This window comes from Brachyistius frenatus, unplaced genomic scaffold (assembly GCF_029030835.1).
Source record: "Brachyistius frenatus isolate BFR_SWC_R1_liver_20210118 unplaced genomic scaffold, ASM2903083v1 Contig_29, whole genome shotgun sequence".
NCBI classification, from domain to species: Eukaryota; Metazoa; Chordata; class Actinopteri; family Embiotocidae; genus Brachyistius; species Brachyistius frenatus.
Window position 1 is genome coordinate 4,285,328 of NW_027210628.1, and position 17,052 is coordinate 4,302,379.

Below are 17,052 nucleotides of genomic sequence, written 5' to 3' on the forward strand. Positions count from 1 at the left end.
CTCTGTGGGCCAAAAACTACATAAACCACATTTAGGACATGGTGAAGGAAAGGATTGCATTGAAATAAATACGTTCGGAGTTTCTTTTTTTCTAAGCAAATATTTTCACTGGGGGAAAACCTCAGTTTGGCAAACATACAAATGGTTCCATACAAGATTTTCCAAATGGATGTGTGCATTTTTCTGAAATCTCCCAAACCTGATACTGTAGATTGAGGGGCCAGACCACCTTTTGTTTCATGTTTCACAAACCCCCGCAGTCCCTCACCACAGCTCCCTATTTCAAGGCTGTCGCTGAATAGCCAGCAAACCATTTCCTGAAGCTCCGAGGTCACTGGATAAATGATGTTTTCATTTGACAACCCCGGGTCGCCACTAAAGGAGGGTCTTCAGAGGGAGCCTTTTGAAATTACAGTACTGATGAAGCTTGAGAAATTACAGGCACTTAGAAGTGATTTCATGATCGCAAGAGAGCAGAAGGGACCACCCCTATGCAGCTCGGGTCAGAGGGAGCGATGGCAGTGAGTACACAAACACACAAACACGCACGGCCCTGCATGTGCATACGGCTGACATGCTAGATACTGTGCACACATTAACAACCACCACACACAGAAATCAAGTGCAGACCCATCAGCAACATCTATATCCTCAAATGTGTATCATGTGTACAGGATTGTTGTATGATAATAAAAATGACCTTACACTTAAATATACAGCAGAATTAAATCAAATATTCAGGAGCCAGTCGTTGTTTTTTTCACTGCTGGAGTTATCCTAATGGAGATCGGCTGAGACGACCAATGCCCTGGGGCCACTAGTCCCTCTCCACCCTTCCTGGGAATGGGTTCTTGGACAGGATGGCTTTGGAAGGAAGCCTCCAACTTTTTGCCTGGCCCTCTGCTAAATCACAGCTATGTAGAGCTGGTTTGGACCTGAGCCCTAATAATGATCTATCCCCAGAGCCGCTGAAGTGGAATCATTTTCATCATGGTCTACTCCTCTTCGCTTCCCAGTCGGGGCTTCCTCCCCGTGTGCATGTGTGAGATTTCAAAGCGTCATAATTTCATTTCACACTGTTTACTTTGGAGATTTCTAACACACTGCACCAGTGTGGGGCTGAATCATTTAATTTCACCGCCCTTGAGTGTAGCACCAACCCCAGAGATGGCAGGAGCCCTTCATTCAGCACTGAGCCTTTTACACGCAACAGTGTTTCCCTGCTTTTCTCTGCCACAGGAGTCCCACTCAAAGCCCTCCCAGCGCGTCCGTCTGTTTGCTGTCTGTCTCTGTTTGGATTCTATTTGAGCCTCCGCTCTCTCTTCACCATCTCCGTCCAAAAGTGTCACTCAGTTCTAAGTTGAGCAGCAAGTGCATTGACGCACACATACACAAAACACGCTCACAAATGCCAACTCCTAAAGCCCTCCGTAAAGAGAGGGTGGTGGTGAAACTCCTGCTACAAATGAACTGCTATAAGTCTATGAAGCACATCTGTGACATTACATAGTTTCTGTAAAGCTTGTTCTGTTTCACTTTTTTTTTTTCTGTCTACTTAAATGCATTAATAATAATTCAACATTTTGGGAAATTCCCTATTTTCCTTTGCTTGTTGAGAAACATTATTGTTCTCATATCTGCCCATTAAATATGAAGCTACAGCTGGGACACAGTGCTTTTAGCTTAGCATAAGGACTGGACGCAAAGAGAAACAGTCTGGCTAGGCTTAAGATAAAACGAGATAACATGTTAATTGGTGAGCTGTAGAAGAGCTGGTAGACAGAGTTTGGACTGAGTCACCCTCAGTTTCTACTATGCATGCCGAGCTTGGCTAACAGCTGGCGAATAAACGAGGCAAATTATGTTCACGATGGCTCATTTCCATGAATCGTCCCAATAAGCCATGAAAGTGAGCCAGACTCCATAATTAAAAGGCTCTTTTTAATGTTATAAATGTCTCCTATGCTTTTTGTGCAATGAAAATGTCTGCTGTGAAAAAGGTCCGTAGTATTTAGCTCACAGACATGGTATCAATCTTTTTACAAAACTGTCTGCAAGAAGGCAAATAAACTTATTTCCCAAAATGTTGAACTCTAGTTCAATAATGATATGATAAAAAGGAATTTCCAAATGAAGAATTACATAACAAGTGAATCAAATAAAAGAGTGCAGTTAAACTGAATTCTCCAGTGCCGGCTCAGTGCAGTAACCTGCTCCACCACACTATCACACCTTTAGTTTTTCCGCTGTGATTACAGTCTGGATATTCTGTTCGCATTAACGTTTGCACAGCCACTCTAAAGGGCGAACAAATCAACAACCAGTGTTGGTGGTTAAGAGCAGAGATGTTGAAGTCAAACTTTTTTTTTTCTAAATGTAACAGCCGTGGTTGCGTTTTGGCACATAGGATGGTTAATGCCAATTGATTAAAGGCTGCTCCAAGAGTTTAAAATTTGCTCCACGCCCAATTGGATGCAATGACTGGAAACAATTCTGTATGGCGTATGACCAGATCTAAATGTTTACACAGTGAATTAGTCTGGTAACACCAGCTTGGTGGAGATATGTACGCCAGACTAGGAGCAGAAGGGCTAGCAGGACTCTATCCAAGGTAGCAAAATTCAGCTGTAAGCATCTCTAAAGGTAACTCATTGAAATGTGTATCTTGTTTGTTAAATCTGTACAAAAGCAGTCAATGAAAACACAGTTTTTTAAACAGCTTTAAAAGTTATGTTTTGCAGCTTTTGTTACCTTTGGATACAACCAGTCGATTTGTTTCCGTTTCTATCCTCAGTTAAGCAGCGAGTAAGTGTTTTTCCTCAAAGTGACAAAGTAGTTCTTTAAAGTGTTTAATGTCGACGAAGGATTTGAGCTCAGACATCTGGTACTCCACAATAGAGGGTTTATTATGTGTATAAATCACAACTTATTTTTGGACTTGTTAAGTCAGTCAACAACAACATTAACAACATCAGTTGAATTGAGGAGTTATAAACAGCTTACGTTTGTTTCATTACGTTCGCTCACCAGTTCACATCCACCTAAAACTAATCTGGTGTCGAATAAAAAGAACCAAAGCAGGAATCAGAGCTCTTCCGTGCACTGCTGTGATTACTCCACCACTTACCCAGGCCCTACATGTCTGTCTCCACTCCTTTCCCTGCTCCATGTACACACATATATACAAAACTCATACATCAAAGGCCTCCACTCATTTCCACGTAGAAGATAAACACGGAGAGCCCTGCAGATGGTTAGCTCTCGGATAGAGGTCTCTCTGTCCGTTCATGTTTGCAGGAGTGTTTGTGAAGAGATCTCCTGAAGCATGTTAGAAAAATCCAAGTCTGTACGTGCTTTCCATCCTTCACCTCTTGAGCTGACCAGAGAGCAGGATGTTCTTTAAAGCTTCACAGCAGATATAATTCACGCGTGCAGGATTACATTTGAGCAGAGCAGCCCAGCTTTATAAGTGGCTGTTTACGGGGACATCCATGACTCTTCCACAGCTCCGTGGAAGCTCCTCCACATTGTTCCAGGGGAACAGCAGGTTAATGGGAGCCAGGTTGAGCCTTCCTGCATTTCCTCCGAGCAGGAGCGCTTGATTGACAGCGAGTTGTGCCGATGAATTGGAGCGCGGCTACCCAGAATCAGGGTTGGGATGGAAACATGGCAATTCTCGAGCAACAGCTGCTTTTCTCGGCCACAACAGAGAGAGTATTTCCATCCACCTGAGACTGCTCAGTACGTGTGGACATGTGCACTGATGTGCGTCTGGCTTTTCTCTTTGCTTGTTTGTGGTTACATGTGTCTAATGGCTAAATAGTATTGCAAGTTAACCAATTCTCCCAAATTTAGAGCCTGTTTTATAAAGTGAGGAACTTCAAAAAATAAGTGTGGGTGAAGAAAGACTGTATCACAGACGATGGCCTGTTCAGTCTCACCTTTTCTTGTTTTGTTTTTCAATAAAAAAAAATTAAATCAACAACAAAAAGTTAAACCATCGAAAAAAAAAACATCTTTCTTTCTCATTTCGATACTTGGTTTAGTGACTAATGTTAGCAAACTTAAGGCATAAGCTGATTCTACTGGATCGGTTATTGACTTTATTACTCTTGAGTTTCTTTTCAAATATTCTTAACATTGTGTTTATTGTGACATCCTAAAACAGCAGTCGTGTCAGTTACACAGCTAGCAACAACTGTTTGTTTGCATAAATGTAGTCAGACTGAACTGACTTAAACAATAGTAGGTTTTACTGCTTAAACGTTTAATTTGTGAAAAGCGGGTTCCGTTATGTTTTCCTCTTTTTATTTTGTTTTATTTAATTTATTAAATGCATTATTTATGTTTTGTTTTAGTAATTCATTTATTTGTACTATACAGTATTTCATTCAAACTGGTTTTAGGACCGTATGTTAATGTGCTAACAGAGCAACAGTACTTATTAAGTAGGAGTAATAAGTAAGTTATTTAACTCTCATTTGGCAAAAAAAGACTCAAAAATAACAGAGGTTGGCGTCATTTGTGGTTGACTGAACATGCTGTTGTTAATGCCGGTGTCAGACTGCCACCCATTTGTTTGAGATGCAAATGATTAACTATTAGAAGTGACAAGGTCATAAATGTTGGGATTTTCACAAGTCTTTAGATTTATAAGAAACTGTGTAAATGTTTTGATGGTAACTGCAGGAAAACAGCTGAAGCCAAATATTTCTGTGTAAGGCCCAGATTTGGTCCGTGGTCTGAAATGTGCCTCTTACAGTGTAACACTACGACTCTTTAACAATCATAAAGATGATTAAAAAAAAAAAGCAACATTATTTGTTATGTTTGACAACAGATTTTGGCAAAAATTTATATCAGTATTGTTAATATCTGTGTCCTAAATCAAACACAACTGACTTTTCTCAGACCTGTTCCTCCATCCATTATGAAACTGACATCATCCATCATTTTATGTGTGAAATGCCCAACTTTCCTGATCAATAATATGCAGCCAAAGTAGCATATTTAATCTTCATTGAAGAAATCTGTGCAGGTTTACACAGCAGTAACACTGTGTGACTGCTTTTATACAAAAACACAGATTAGAGAGTGGACCATGTGAAACAAGATGGTCAGTTCTCCCAGAGCTAAAAACAAGCTTTCTGGACTTTCTGGAGCATTGAACCGTAATAATTAGGCTTTTGTAGATCATCAGCATATAAAACATGAATGGCTCGTTGGGAAAAACAAAGAGAGAACTCAAAAGTATGCAAAGACGTCCTTCCTGGAAATCTATCAGAGTGTACGTTGATGAGACACAGATTTTATTGCAAATGATGGCACCACGAGTTAATATTTTTCTGGTGGAGCTGCAGGCACCACTTCTTAATTAAACTTATTTCCAGCGGATAATCCATCTCCTGTCGGTCTTTTCTAGTCACTAATCATTTATGGGATCAAGTTATTTTAAAATCCCTCTGCGCATCAAGTTCTGCCTACGCAACCGTAACTTAGGTGTCTGAGTCTATAAACACAATACGCAGTGTGGTCTGTCATCTCGGAGCCATGATTGTGAGGTTAACTGCTTGGCAAAAGAATATGACACCCAGGGTGACACAGGGATTACTTGTTCTATATTTAGTCTTTATGTACATGAATATTGGCAGGACAGCTCTGTACATGTGACACACACACACACACACACAGCGATACAGTGATAATAACACAGATCTCCAGCACAGAACACATTTACAAGATGGGCTCTAGAGCAAACACTGGCTGAGATACATCAGGGAATGTCTGAACTACGACAACTTCCTCATAAAACTGGAATTTTCTTGCAACAGTTATTATTGTCATCAAAAAAAAAAAAAAATAGAAAACCAGACAATCAAAAAGAGAGACAAAAAGTATAAAATAATTTAAATTGCTCCTAAAACATGTAGTGAATATGCAGTGAGAGATCTATACAAAGCAGGCAGCTACTGTGTCTCCACCAGGTCAACGTGATTTAGAAACTGCAGGATGAGACAAATATGACAGACAAAAGCAAATGTCATGCAGCAACAAGATGAAAGATGATCTTCTTTGAAGTTCTGCCTCCCCAGTAGCAACATGATGTCGAGACAACAAGCCTGGAAACGAAGCACCTCACACTATGGGCCACCCAGACGTGCCACAATGAAATGTAAACATAAATATACAGGTTGATATCTCTCTCTACAAACAGTTCGGTCACTGCCACAGGCCCATCAGCTGTGTGAGTAGTCAGTCTGTATACACTCCTTAGTAGAATATCACTTAGAGTTAAATAAACTTATTTAATATATATATATATTTATAATAGATTTCTTCTTTGCAGAGTCATTTAGCAGTATTTCCTTGTTTTCACCAGTTTGCTCTGGTATTTCACTGAGTGACCGCTGTGTCCCACCACGTAAACGTCCAGCAGGTAGGTCTTGCCTTGCTCCAGACCCGTGATGGTCTCTGTAGTCACAGCTTTCTGCAGGTTCGGGCTGTGGAAGTACTTGCACAGGACCTTTTCTGACTTCCTGCGGGTCTCTGGCCCGGCACACTGATTCTGTTCCCGGCGTCGCTGCTCCTCGCCATAATTGTCGGCCACCTCCTTGCGGTAAATGCAGAATTTGTTGCGGTCCTGTGTTCCCAGCCAGGCCACGGTGACGGAGGAGCAGGTGCGCAGCTTGTCGAAGGCCTTGATGCGTGTGTCCTCCGGAAGCGAAGGGAAGGGCTGCTTGCTGCTGGGTCGTGTGGTGGCGAGCACCTTCAGAGTGGAGGCTCCTTTCCTGCTGCCTCGCAGGCGGATCAGGTACTTGGCTTTTGGCTTTCCCCGCAGCTGGAACTGCCGTACGCCCTCCACGTTCTGGGAGAGCAGCAGCTTGCCATCGCGCCTCACCTGCACCTGCACGGCATCCAGACAAGTGTGGACAAACAGAGTGACCCTCTGGTGGGAAGACACGGGAGCGAAGCGCAGAAACTTGCTGCCCTTTCTCTTGATGAAAACATCCGATACTTTGCCGTCCTTCAGCTCCACTGTCTTCTGACGAGCCTCCTCTTTAGTGCGGGCGAAAGTTCCAACGTACGCTGTGCTGGTGTTGGTCGCAGAATTCACAGCAAACACATCAAAGTAGTACTGTGTGTCTGGTTTCAGGTCTGACACAGTAAAAATGTTTTTATTGCCGATGCACACCTTCTGAATGTCTGATACTTTGGGCTTGGCCGTGTACGCCCGTGAGATCTTGTTGCTTGTTAGGCCTCGGTCTTTGCCAAAACCATTGTCAGAGGGAACAAAGCCAAAGTGCACAAAGTCAAACGGGCTAAAGTCTCTGCCGGGCTTTGGAGCCATCATGAAGGCATCATCGGTGCTCATTTTAGCCTCAGCAGCACACATACTCTTAAAGTTGTGCTCCTTGTTGATCACCACGCAGTACTGGACAGGCTGCCCCATCAGAGAGCCTGTCGGTGTCGGCTTCCAAGCCAGTGTGATGGTGGTGCGGCCCAGTGCGGTCACGTCCACGCGGGGGTCGTAGGGCAGCTCCGGGTAGGGCTGGTCAGATTCTGGAGTCGTGGTGGCGTACACCTTGAAGTTGCTGTCTTTCTCAGTGGACAGCAGCTCCAGCTGATAGAGGCCGGAGGGCGTGCTGGTGGCCACGTAAGACTCCACATCGTTACCCTTGTAGGTGAAAAGCTCCGTCCCCTCATCTACTGTCACCTGCTGTTTCTGCTGGTCCAGAGGTTCGGGCTGCCCTGGAGAAATAAAGCAAACACGCACAACATGAGCCTTTTTGCTTGATACTAGCTCCAAACTAGTATTAGCCATTTAGCAGTCATGACCTTTAAAACATTTGTCTTTTTTGTCTTTGATGTAAGAAAATTTCCACCCCAAACTAAAGATGTTTAATGTTATGAGGTCATGATGAAGCTCTGCAAGCCACATGGACGATTAGCTGCCTCACATGTTTTCACTCCAAACATCCCCAAAGATCACAGGCCAGCATTCACTCGGCCTTTTCAGTGGAAGCTGGGCTACAAAGAGACTCCTTGTAGCTTTTATGTAGGAGAGAGACAGTCGGAGCTCTTACTCCGGTTTGAGCAAGGAACCATAATATTATGTTTGTCAACCAGAGAGTGTGCTCAGTGGTGTACTAAACATTTATGCTCAAAGATCTACTCCCATTAGAGACATTTGACAAAAAAAAGGTCTGCAAAGACAGGAAGAAGTTCTTCGGCTGGCCTGTTGCTGCACCACTTCTTGTGAAGTCAGACTTCTACCAAGTTTGTCATTTTTCTACCCATTCAGGATCAATTATTTTCTCTTGAGGCAAGGTACAAGTCTTCAACTACCCAATAAATCATTTTGGTATATTTGATCTGACAAGCGCATAGACACACACACAGGTGCTCATGATATTGACATTCAAATATATGCTCACATCACACATCTATGCTCTAAACCGCTGCTTTAGTCATCTGGCAAGATCCCCTGTGCTGAAAGGACACCCTCCAGATGGAGAAAGTTTTAATGTGAGGCAGGAGGGGGAAAAAAAGCAAAGTAAAAGAGGAAGGAAGACAGACAGACAGAGTGCAGCAGGATTTACCTTAAGAAGACCAAGGCATCTTAAGTAAAGGGATGTAATGGCTTTGATTCAGTGGGCTGACTGGAGTAGAGCCCTGCTCTGAAATTATAGACGTCAGCTTGGGCCGAGTCAGACCTCATAAGTGGTCAGACTAGACACCACGACTGGGACTTAATTAAAACCCACCAAAACACAAAGTCTAACATCACTATGTAGGTTAATTGTGTGTGGGTGGGTAGTGATATTTCCACGTAACGTCTCATTAACCTATTCCACTGCAGCCTGATGTCAATTATACCTGATCCCTCTCCGCTGGCCTCTTCTGGTAGCTCCTGCAGCGTGAGTTTCCACTCCAGAGGAGCATCACAAGGTGTCACGGTCACAGACAGGGGTGTGTTGTCTTCTTCCACCACAAAGTAGTACCTGTGAAAATAATAGGCCTGATATGAGCACCAGCATTCATCATAATTTGACATTATCCTAAATAATGTGTCAGAGTAAATGCAGGAGCAGACAGAGACTGTAATGCTCAAGCACGTTATTGTACCACTGACCTTGGTCTCTCTCCTTCTGAGCTGACAGACTTTCTCATCTATTATTTAGTTTTTGCATCAACATAATAGATCATGTTACAGAGCAACTTCTGAGGTTTCCTCTCTATTTACAGTAAACGGCCATCCACTAGTTTAATGCTTTCCTCAACGATTGTTATGAGCAGCAAAAGGTGGAATTGGTTTGTTTTTTGCAATCTTGACAGCATGTAGACAGCTTTGATCTCCGGGATTATGTCATTCATACCTTTTGGGCGTGTCCCTGAAAAGGTAGCCACTGATCTCAGCGCCGTCTGGTATGACGGACGAGTCGTGGAACAGCGACTTGTCTCTGATCTGCATCTGAAAGAGCCCTTCATCTCTCGTCGGCAGCTTCTGGGCCACAGATCCCAACCCCAAGAGCACCAGCAGCACCACGCTCCAACCTTTACACTGTCTCATTCTGAAAGACACGGAGAAATGACTTCAGGTTAATTCAGAGTGGCATGTGCAGTATGTCCTACAAACACAAGCAAAATGTTTCATCGTAGAGTTACATTTATAAATGCTGTAAAGGAATAGTTTTTTTTTTTTTTTACAAGTTATTTTCTTGCTGAAAAGATTGATACCCCTCTCATGTCTTTGCAGTAACTATGAAGCTCCAGCCAGCAGCCAGTTGCCTTGTTTCCAGTGCTTATGGTATGAGAGCTAAGCTGATCAACTCCTGCTTGTAGTTTATAGCATGCAAATATGAGAGCAGTGTCAATTTTCTCAGCTAATTCTCAATAAATTAAAACCCTAAAAGGTCTGATAATACAACAAAACACAACTATTGATACTTTTGGAAGTAGCAACAGATGAACTATGATGGATTTTTTTTTTGCCAATATCCTTGATGCTGATATTTTCTAACTTTTTATCTGATTGCTGTTACCGACATATGCACGTATTTTGCCATCTAATTGCAGAGACCATCAAGTCTCTCCTCTAGTGGAATTAATAGCTATATTATTATGCCCACAAGCAGAATACAATGCCTTCCAAAATGTACACATTCATTCCGCAAAGTAAGAAAACTACTTCAACTATCAGCTAAATAGGACCATACGTCATATTTATTTTCATGGAACGTTTTCTTTCAACCAAATCTGAAAAATTCATTCTCCTTGAAAGGCTTGAATGATGTGACACTTTAAAAGCCACAGAAACTTTAACATCGCGGACACGCTGTTGCACCGTTGCAAGCAAGACACATAATGTTTTCGCACTGCATGTACACCCTCATACGGGGGACTTGACATCTGCCGTTCAGTCAAGCATTGAGCATTTAGACAAAATCAATGTGTCATTTTACCAGCTTCAGCAGAAAGAGTCTGATGCCAATATTTCATTTTAAAACCTTTATCGGCCGATACCAACGGCGTACCGATATATCGTGTGTCACTAGTTGTAGCTTAATATTTTGTGTACTGACATGAGAGTGGTTGTAATTTTCTCAGCAATCTCTCACCAAAACCAAACACGGCTCTGAGATAGAAAAAAAATCATTTAAGAGGTGGTGGTGGACACATTTTTTTGTTTTTTTTCCTTGCGAACATTGCCAGGCTGCCTGCTTTTGTTTGCTCTCTTGTTATGCTAAGCTAAGTTAAACAACTAGTTGAAGCTTGATATTCAGCACACTTTCATGAGAGACATCTCAAGCCTCCTATCGTCTTAGAAATATATTGAATATCAAAATTGACCAAACACTGGCTCCAGGTTGGGTTTTTTTGCATTATTTGTGGGTTTCGTGGCCACCATAGATTTCACACAGAGGGATGAGGCGAGGGGTATTCAGTTGGTTGCAATAGATATATGCCACCACATCATGCACACTGCTCCTTTATATTGGTGACTCATTTCAATTACAATGTCTACAAAATGTCTATTTTTGTCATGGACGTTGTGAATTTTCCTTTCTCTTCATCATTCTGGCATCGGCTAAAAACAGTAAACTCGTCCTAATAAGTGACAGCTATTTGGCATCACACGGTTTTGGCACCATGCTTACGTTGTTTTAGCTCGGTTCTGCTTTAATTTCTTTCCACAACATATTGTATTTGTTCCTGAAAAAATTTATAACTATTTTTTCCTTTTAGTTTTATCTTTAATTACCATTAAACATAAAGTCCTGATGACAACACAGTCTCCATCTGTGAGTGAATAAGAGAGTAGGGGACAAAGAGAGTGAATGAGCACCCCAGGTCGCAGAGAGCAACGGGGGATTAGATTTTAACAGGAATGTGTGAAGGAAAAGACATTGCCTGGCGCCCCGGGGAACCACACAGTTTCATAAAACTCTTAATATGAAAATCCACAAATCCATGTCGTTCAACTTTTATTGATGCTAATATAAAAATGTTTGGTGGTGCAGGCCACAGTTGGAGCTGTGGCTCAGGACGAGGTGCAGCTGACTGTGGCTCAGAGCCTCTCACGTATCCCCTGTCTATTGATTTTGCCCCATTGATTGCAGCTGATGGGAAAGCCAAATCCCTGGTGATTTAATCAGTGTAATGATGGCAGATTAGCTAGATACTTAACTGCCATTTACTGCAAGCGAGATGGTGTCCTTTTAATGACCCCTCTCCCTCTCCCTTTCTCTGCTCACCCTCCCTTGTCTGTCTCTTCCCCTTGATCAGTTTTTTCATCAACCAAATAATCTCATTCACACTTGTGCTCACATATTCTTCTCTTTTGGTTCTTCTTTACAATTTCTCCTCTCTAACCTGATCCTTAAACAGAGGCGGATAAGTAAAACCAGAGGGCTCAGGCCCGGCCGGGCCTCCACACCACAAATGTGGCTTCATTTCTGTATTACGGTCGTTTAAAAACACAAGAAGCGGGAAAAGGCCCTTGACAGCGCCTGTCAGTGTCTCTGCTGTTCTGTGAGCCCATGCAGCCTCCCGTCGTGCCGCCAGACTTCAGAGAGCAAAAGGAAAGCCGCCTAAGTGGTACTTTGAGGTTTGACTCACACAGAGAGTGGAGATCCTTATCGCCTCAGCTTGTCTCATTCCACTTCAGAAACGTGTCAGTCGGAACAAAGACATGTCTATTAATACTCAAGACAGCGCTGAGGTGGCATGTACAGAGCTGCTCAGAGCTGTCTTTCATACCTACATCCCCAAACACATCGCAGACACAACGAGGGCCCCGTCCCCCCGGCCAGCTCCGTCCACCACACTGATGTCATTACACATAATGCCAGCTCGCACTCATACAGTCAGGGTTTTATCACCACCGTCATTAGCACATTTGAAGTTTGCCTTCAATGCGTTCCTCACATGTGACACTTCTGATTTAAACCCTATGAGCTCTCTACTTTTCCCACACGCACTGAAGCACTCAGTCCCTCACAGCACACTGCATGCTGCAGAGATGACATCTGAATATCACAGCAGTTGTGTCGGGTCACCGCGGTTTCACGAACCAGCACAGAGTCAACATGGTCGCACAGCCCGCGCTGAATCTGCTTCTACATGCAGGCCTGTACCACTCTCATGCCACAGAGTTCCCTTACCAAAATAACACAAAAAAAAGCTGCATCTGGAACAAATGAAGTCACATGTTTAATTAGAACGGGGAAGAATGTATGATCGCAATTTGAGGAAAGGATAATTTTATGGCAAGGTCATGTCGTGTCGACTTTGTTTTGCTGTTGCATTTTATCTGTTTATTCATCTATTTATAGGTTTTTGTTTCACTTTTTGTGGAATTTGCGGAGTATTTTAGGGTGAAAAACATTGTATATGTTCTAATTGGCAGGCTGTGGAATGTAGAAAGCTGTGTAATGGGATTAAAGGACAAATGCAGCAGTTTACAATAGGTGGAAATAGTCATGATCCTCTTTCCCATGGCTGTCTTTGACACATCTACAGTGTCAGTTTTGAGGAGAAAACTGAAGAAAAATGACCCCCACCTCCTTTCCATTCCTGTGTAATCTCAGGAATGGCATCCCATCAGCTGAATTTCTACTCTAACAGCTTTGACCCAGCTCTAATTTGGGGCCATTACAAGAAAATCATGTGCAAAGCCAAAACACAATGTTCACACTTTGTATTTACATCTTCCAGATGCATGCAATCAGCCAATCCACTGCAAAATGAAAATCATTCACGATCCACTGAAGATGAAAGCAGGAAAATATCCATTACATGCAACAACTTTCATCCACCTGATCGACTCTGCGTGCACGTGTGTGTACTTCCAGCGGGAGAACACTGACTATAAGCACACGATTTCCATGTATGGGGTTTTTTTCTGGCCACAAGACAGACTACATCCTTGCATCCCCAGGCCTGTCATGCGTTCGCACACGTATGTGCTCGAGCACCAAACTGCCCCTGACCTCCCCTCACTTTGTTTAACCAGCCTCTCTCTCTCTCTCTCTCTCTCTCTCTCTCGCCCTCTCTCCTTCCCTCCAGCTCCTTGTCAAGATGGATAAGCCTCCTGCCTGCTGCCACATGGAGCTCATTAACAGAACGCGAGGGAATAAAAGACAGTTTAATTTCAACACAAATAAAGAGACATTTCGGATTCCACCCAACAAGACGCCTGGCATGGGCTCGCAGGACCTGAAGCCTCTGTGTGTTTTCTTTAGGGGAGTCTGGAGGCAGATTTATGGTGGGTCCTCGGTAGCGAGCTCCATCACCGCTGTCACTTCAGGGCCAACGTGGGGATTGGAGTGAGTGGAGAATATGGAGGGGGGGTAATGGGAGGGGGGCTGGGAGCCAGGGATGGAACCACACAGGACCTGGACCTGTTCTATAGGCAGGCCAAACCAAATCAGGTCTGGTGCTCTTGGACAGTTAAACAGCTCATTAATGAATTGGTAGAGACTGTGGTAAGGGCTCAGGTCCAAGAACGGAGACTTATATCTCTCTGTGTGTGTGTGTGTGTGTGTGTGTGTGTGTGTGTGTGTGTGTGTGTGTGTGTGTGTGTGTGTGTGTGTGTGCGCGCGCGCGTCCAAACCCTCACATTCCTCTGTTCCACTCTGTATATGAGTCTAAATCATCACTCAGGTTCTGTCTGCTCGCCATCCACAACATCACTCACAGTTTTGATTTTCTGAGCTCTCCACATCATCAGAACCACGAAGGCATGGCACAAAAGCATCATGGAAAGGGGAGCCCAGTTTCCTTCCCCTCTCCTCCTCCCCTCCCCTCCCCTCCCCTCATTGCTTCTTTATAGTTCATCTCTGGAGCTCGCGTTTAGCATTGCATCCAGGAATGCCTCCGTGAGGAGGTCGCAGGGCCGCGCTCTGCGTAAAAAAACATTCAGATAGCAGTGAGGGTGGGGGGAGTGGCGGTGGTGGCTCTGACTGATGTGCTGGCATTGTGGCTTCGACGGTGATTATAGATTACAAGAGAAAATGCCCCCCCAATGGGAAAGTCATCCACCCACTTGCCCATCATCCGGGGCACACTCGGACAGGGCTGGCCGCCTCGTGGGAAATGAGTCAATCATGATCCGTTGTGTTGTGCTTCTCCAAGCACAACACAGAAAGCCTGTTCAGCAGCTAGTGCGAGCAGGCTCTGCCTCTTCTTGTGTCCATCTGAGGGAGCATAATGAGGGGCTTTGCAAAGCGAGTGTACCCGGAGGGGGAGAGCGGGAGCGCACGGGGTGTGGGATATGATGAATAATGTAACAAGGAAATAAAAACTTGCGCCCTTAATCTTCCACCACTGACTCTGGATGGGTGACAAAAGGCATCGCGGAGGAGACTGTATATACACCGCTGAAGCCTGTCACTTCTCTGGACGCACACGGCTATAGCAACACTGGCGGAATTCTTTCAGCCGGAGAGTTTTCATATGCAAATCACGGTTTAGTTACGGTATGCGACGCAGACCTTCCCATTTTAAGACTTTTTTTTTGTTCATGATTCATTCTCCTGAGAAAATAGAAGGGAGGCAGTGTGGCTTCACCCTGCTGCTAAATACAGTTATTCAAATCCCCACTCCGGGTATGTCTCCCATTAAACACCGACTGAGAGGCTCTCACATGGACCGGATGAGGAAAACAACTTCCAACACGAGCTAAACTGCCATTAATCTACCTCCAACCGATTTAATTAAAACAACAGAGACCACGGCAAGTCCAATTTATCCCAATTTTGACTTATATTAAAAAGTAAATCTTCGTGAAAACGCTCCTTTACAGTCTGTTAGGCTCGTACAGGTGCGTAAAAGCACCCATGGGTGACACAGTCAAACTAATATTTATGAAAATATGTACTCGGTGTATAAAAAAAAAAAAAAAAACACTTTGTGAGTTAAAGTGTGTGTGAAGAGAATAACACACATTGCGCACAGGCAGCTAGAAATACTGCGCGTATTGATAAATCGCCTTTATTGGGTGCTGTGTCACCCCTGGGAGCATGGGAACTGTCGCGAGGCACAAAAGCAGGAGGATTTTCTAAAGTTGCTGAAGAACAGTGATATACAGCCCAAAACAAAATGAGCTGATTTTTTTTTACAAAAGCATGCAGTTGTGGCTTGATTGAAACGTGTTTGAAACTTTTAACTTCCCGGAGTTTTAACCGCAAAACCTTTCAGTCCCCTCTCTCTCTCTCTCTCTCTCTCTCTCTCTCTCTCTCTCTGGCAGACATTTCAAAGGCACTACTTTACATGGAGAGTCCGGCTCTGAATTTATTTGGAGCTTTTATGCACATTTTTAAATAATAATAAAAGCCTCAGAAAAGTTAAAGACAGCAAAGAAGTTTTTTTTTTCTGCTCTCGTAATTTCCTAGAAGCTCCGGACCAGACGCACCGCTACACGCCAGAAGCAAATCATGCGAAAGAAAAATAAATTTAAAAAAAAAATCTTTACAGGAGACAAGTCTTACCTCTCGGAATATGAAACGAAGAAGTTGTGTGAAGGATAGTGCCTCTTGTTCCTAAAACCACTGATTTTTTTTGTTTTTGTTTGAAAAAAGTGCCTTTAAACTAAAGCGATTTAAAAGAAGAAAAAAAAACCACGTTGTCCTCTGCAGTGTCCAGTTAGTTCCTTCAGTTTTCACCTCTATTGTTGGTGCCTATCAATCGGATTAGGCGACTGCTCTGGTGCGTGTTTGCAGTTTTCTTGCGGATTTAACTGGTCTCTAGTGGGCAGGAGTGTGTGTGTGTGTGTGTGTGTGAGTGTGTGTGTCAGTGGGTATCCCGAGTGCTGGCAGTGCGTCCCTCCCCTGCCGCGCCGCTGCTATTGAAACCTCCACTGGATTGGAGGCAAAACTGGTGCGAACTTCTTCTTCTTCTTCTTCTTCTTTCTTGCGCTCTACACTCCACAGAACCTCCCCACTCCTTCAGCAGCACGCCACAGAAAAACCAACAGGGACCAGTAAGAGTGATACTCCCAGATTTCACTGGCCCTCAAAGACTTTAAATGTGCCTATTTTTTTGTAGGCACATTTAAACTCCTCACGGCTGTCAAAATAAAAGTAAAATAAGTAAAATAGGAGCAGAGTGTATTCCTGAAAGCAGACAGTCAGATGTCACATAAATCTAACACCTCGTGGTTTCTGGAGAGCGGGGTTCCCCCTCATACTTTTTTATTTCCATGCTGTTTACTCTGATGCTCCCCGGAAATTATTAGTTTGGGCAATAGCGCCCTGCCGAAGTCACGCAACCCCTGGGGCTATAGTGTTCAGGCAAGTTTTATCATGGGCCCTGATACCTGGGTGGGTGTGCAAAGCATGATCATGATAGGCTCATCTGCAGAGCAAATTTGGTTGTGGAAAGAAATTTCTCCTGAAGTGGAATGTGGCTCACACAACCGATACCAAGTTTTACTCATCAGCTGTGGACATTCCCACAGAGGCATTAGTGCTGTTGTCTGTTCCCAATTTGAAGCACCAGGGAAACAAATATTTATCCAAGATAAGAGCCATTGACTGAATTGCCCCCAAA

The 17,052-nt window shown here is 43.6% G+C and overlaps 1 protein-coding gene across 1 annotated transcript; it reads right to left on the bottom strand.

Moving 5' to 3' along the window:
* Positions 1–5,607: 5,607 nt before the first annotated feature.
* ndnf (neuron-derived neurotrophic factor) lies at positions 5,608–16,574 on the bottom strand. Its single transcript, XM_069699292.1, has 4 exons — positions 15,993–16,574; positions 9,378–9,572; positions 8,878–9,002; positions 5,608–7,749 (listed from the first exon to the last, which is right to left on the bottom strand). Exons 2-4 carry the CDS (start codon positions 9,569–9,571, stop codon positions 6,353–6,355), a joined length of 1,716 nt encoding a protein of 571 aa, XP_069555393.1. The 5' UTR covers position 9,572; positions 15,993–16,574; the 3' UTR covers positions 5,608–6,352.
* Positions 16,575–17,052: the final 478 nt, after the last annotated feature.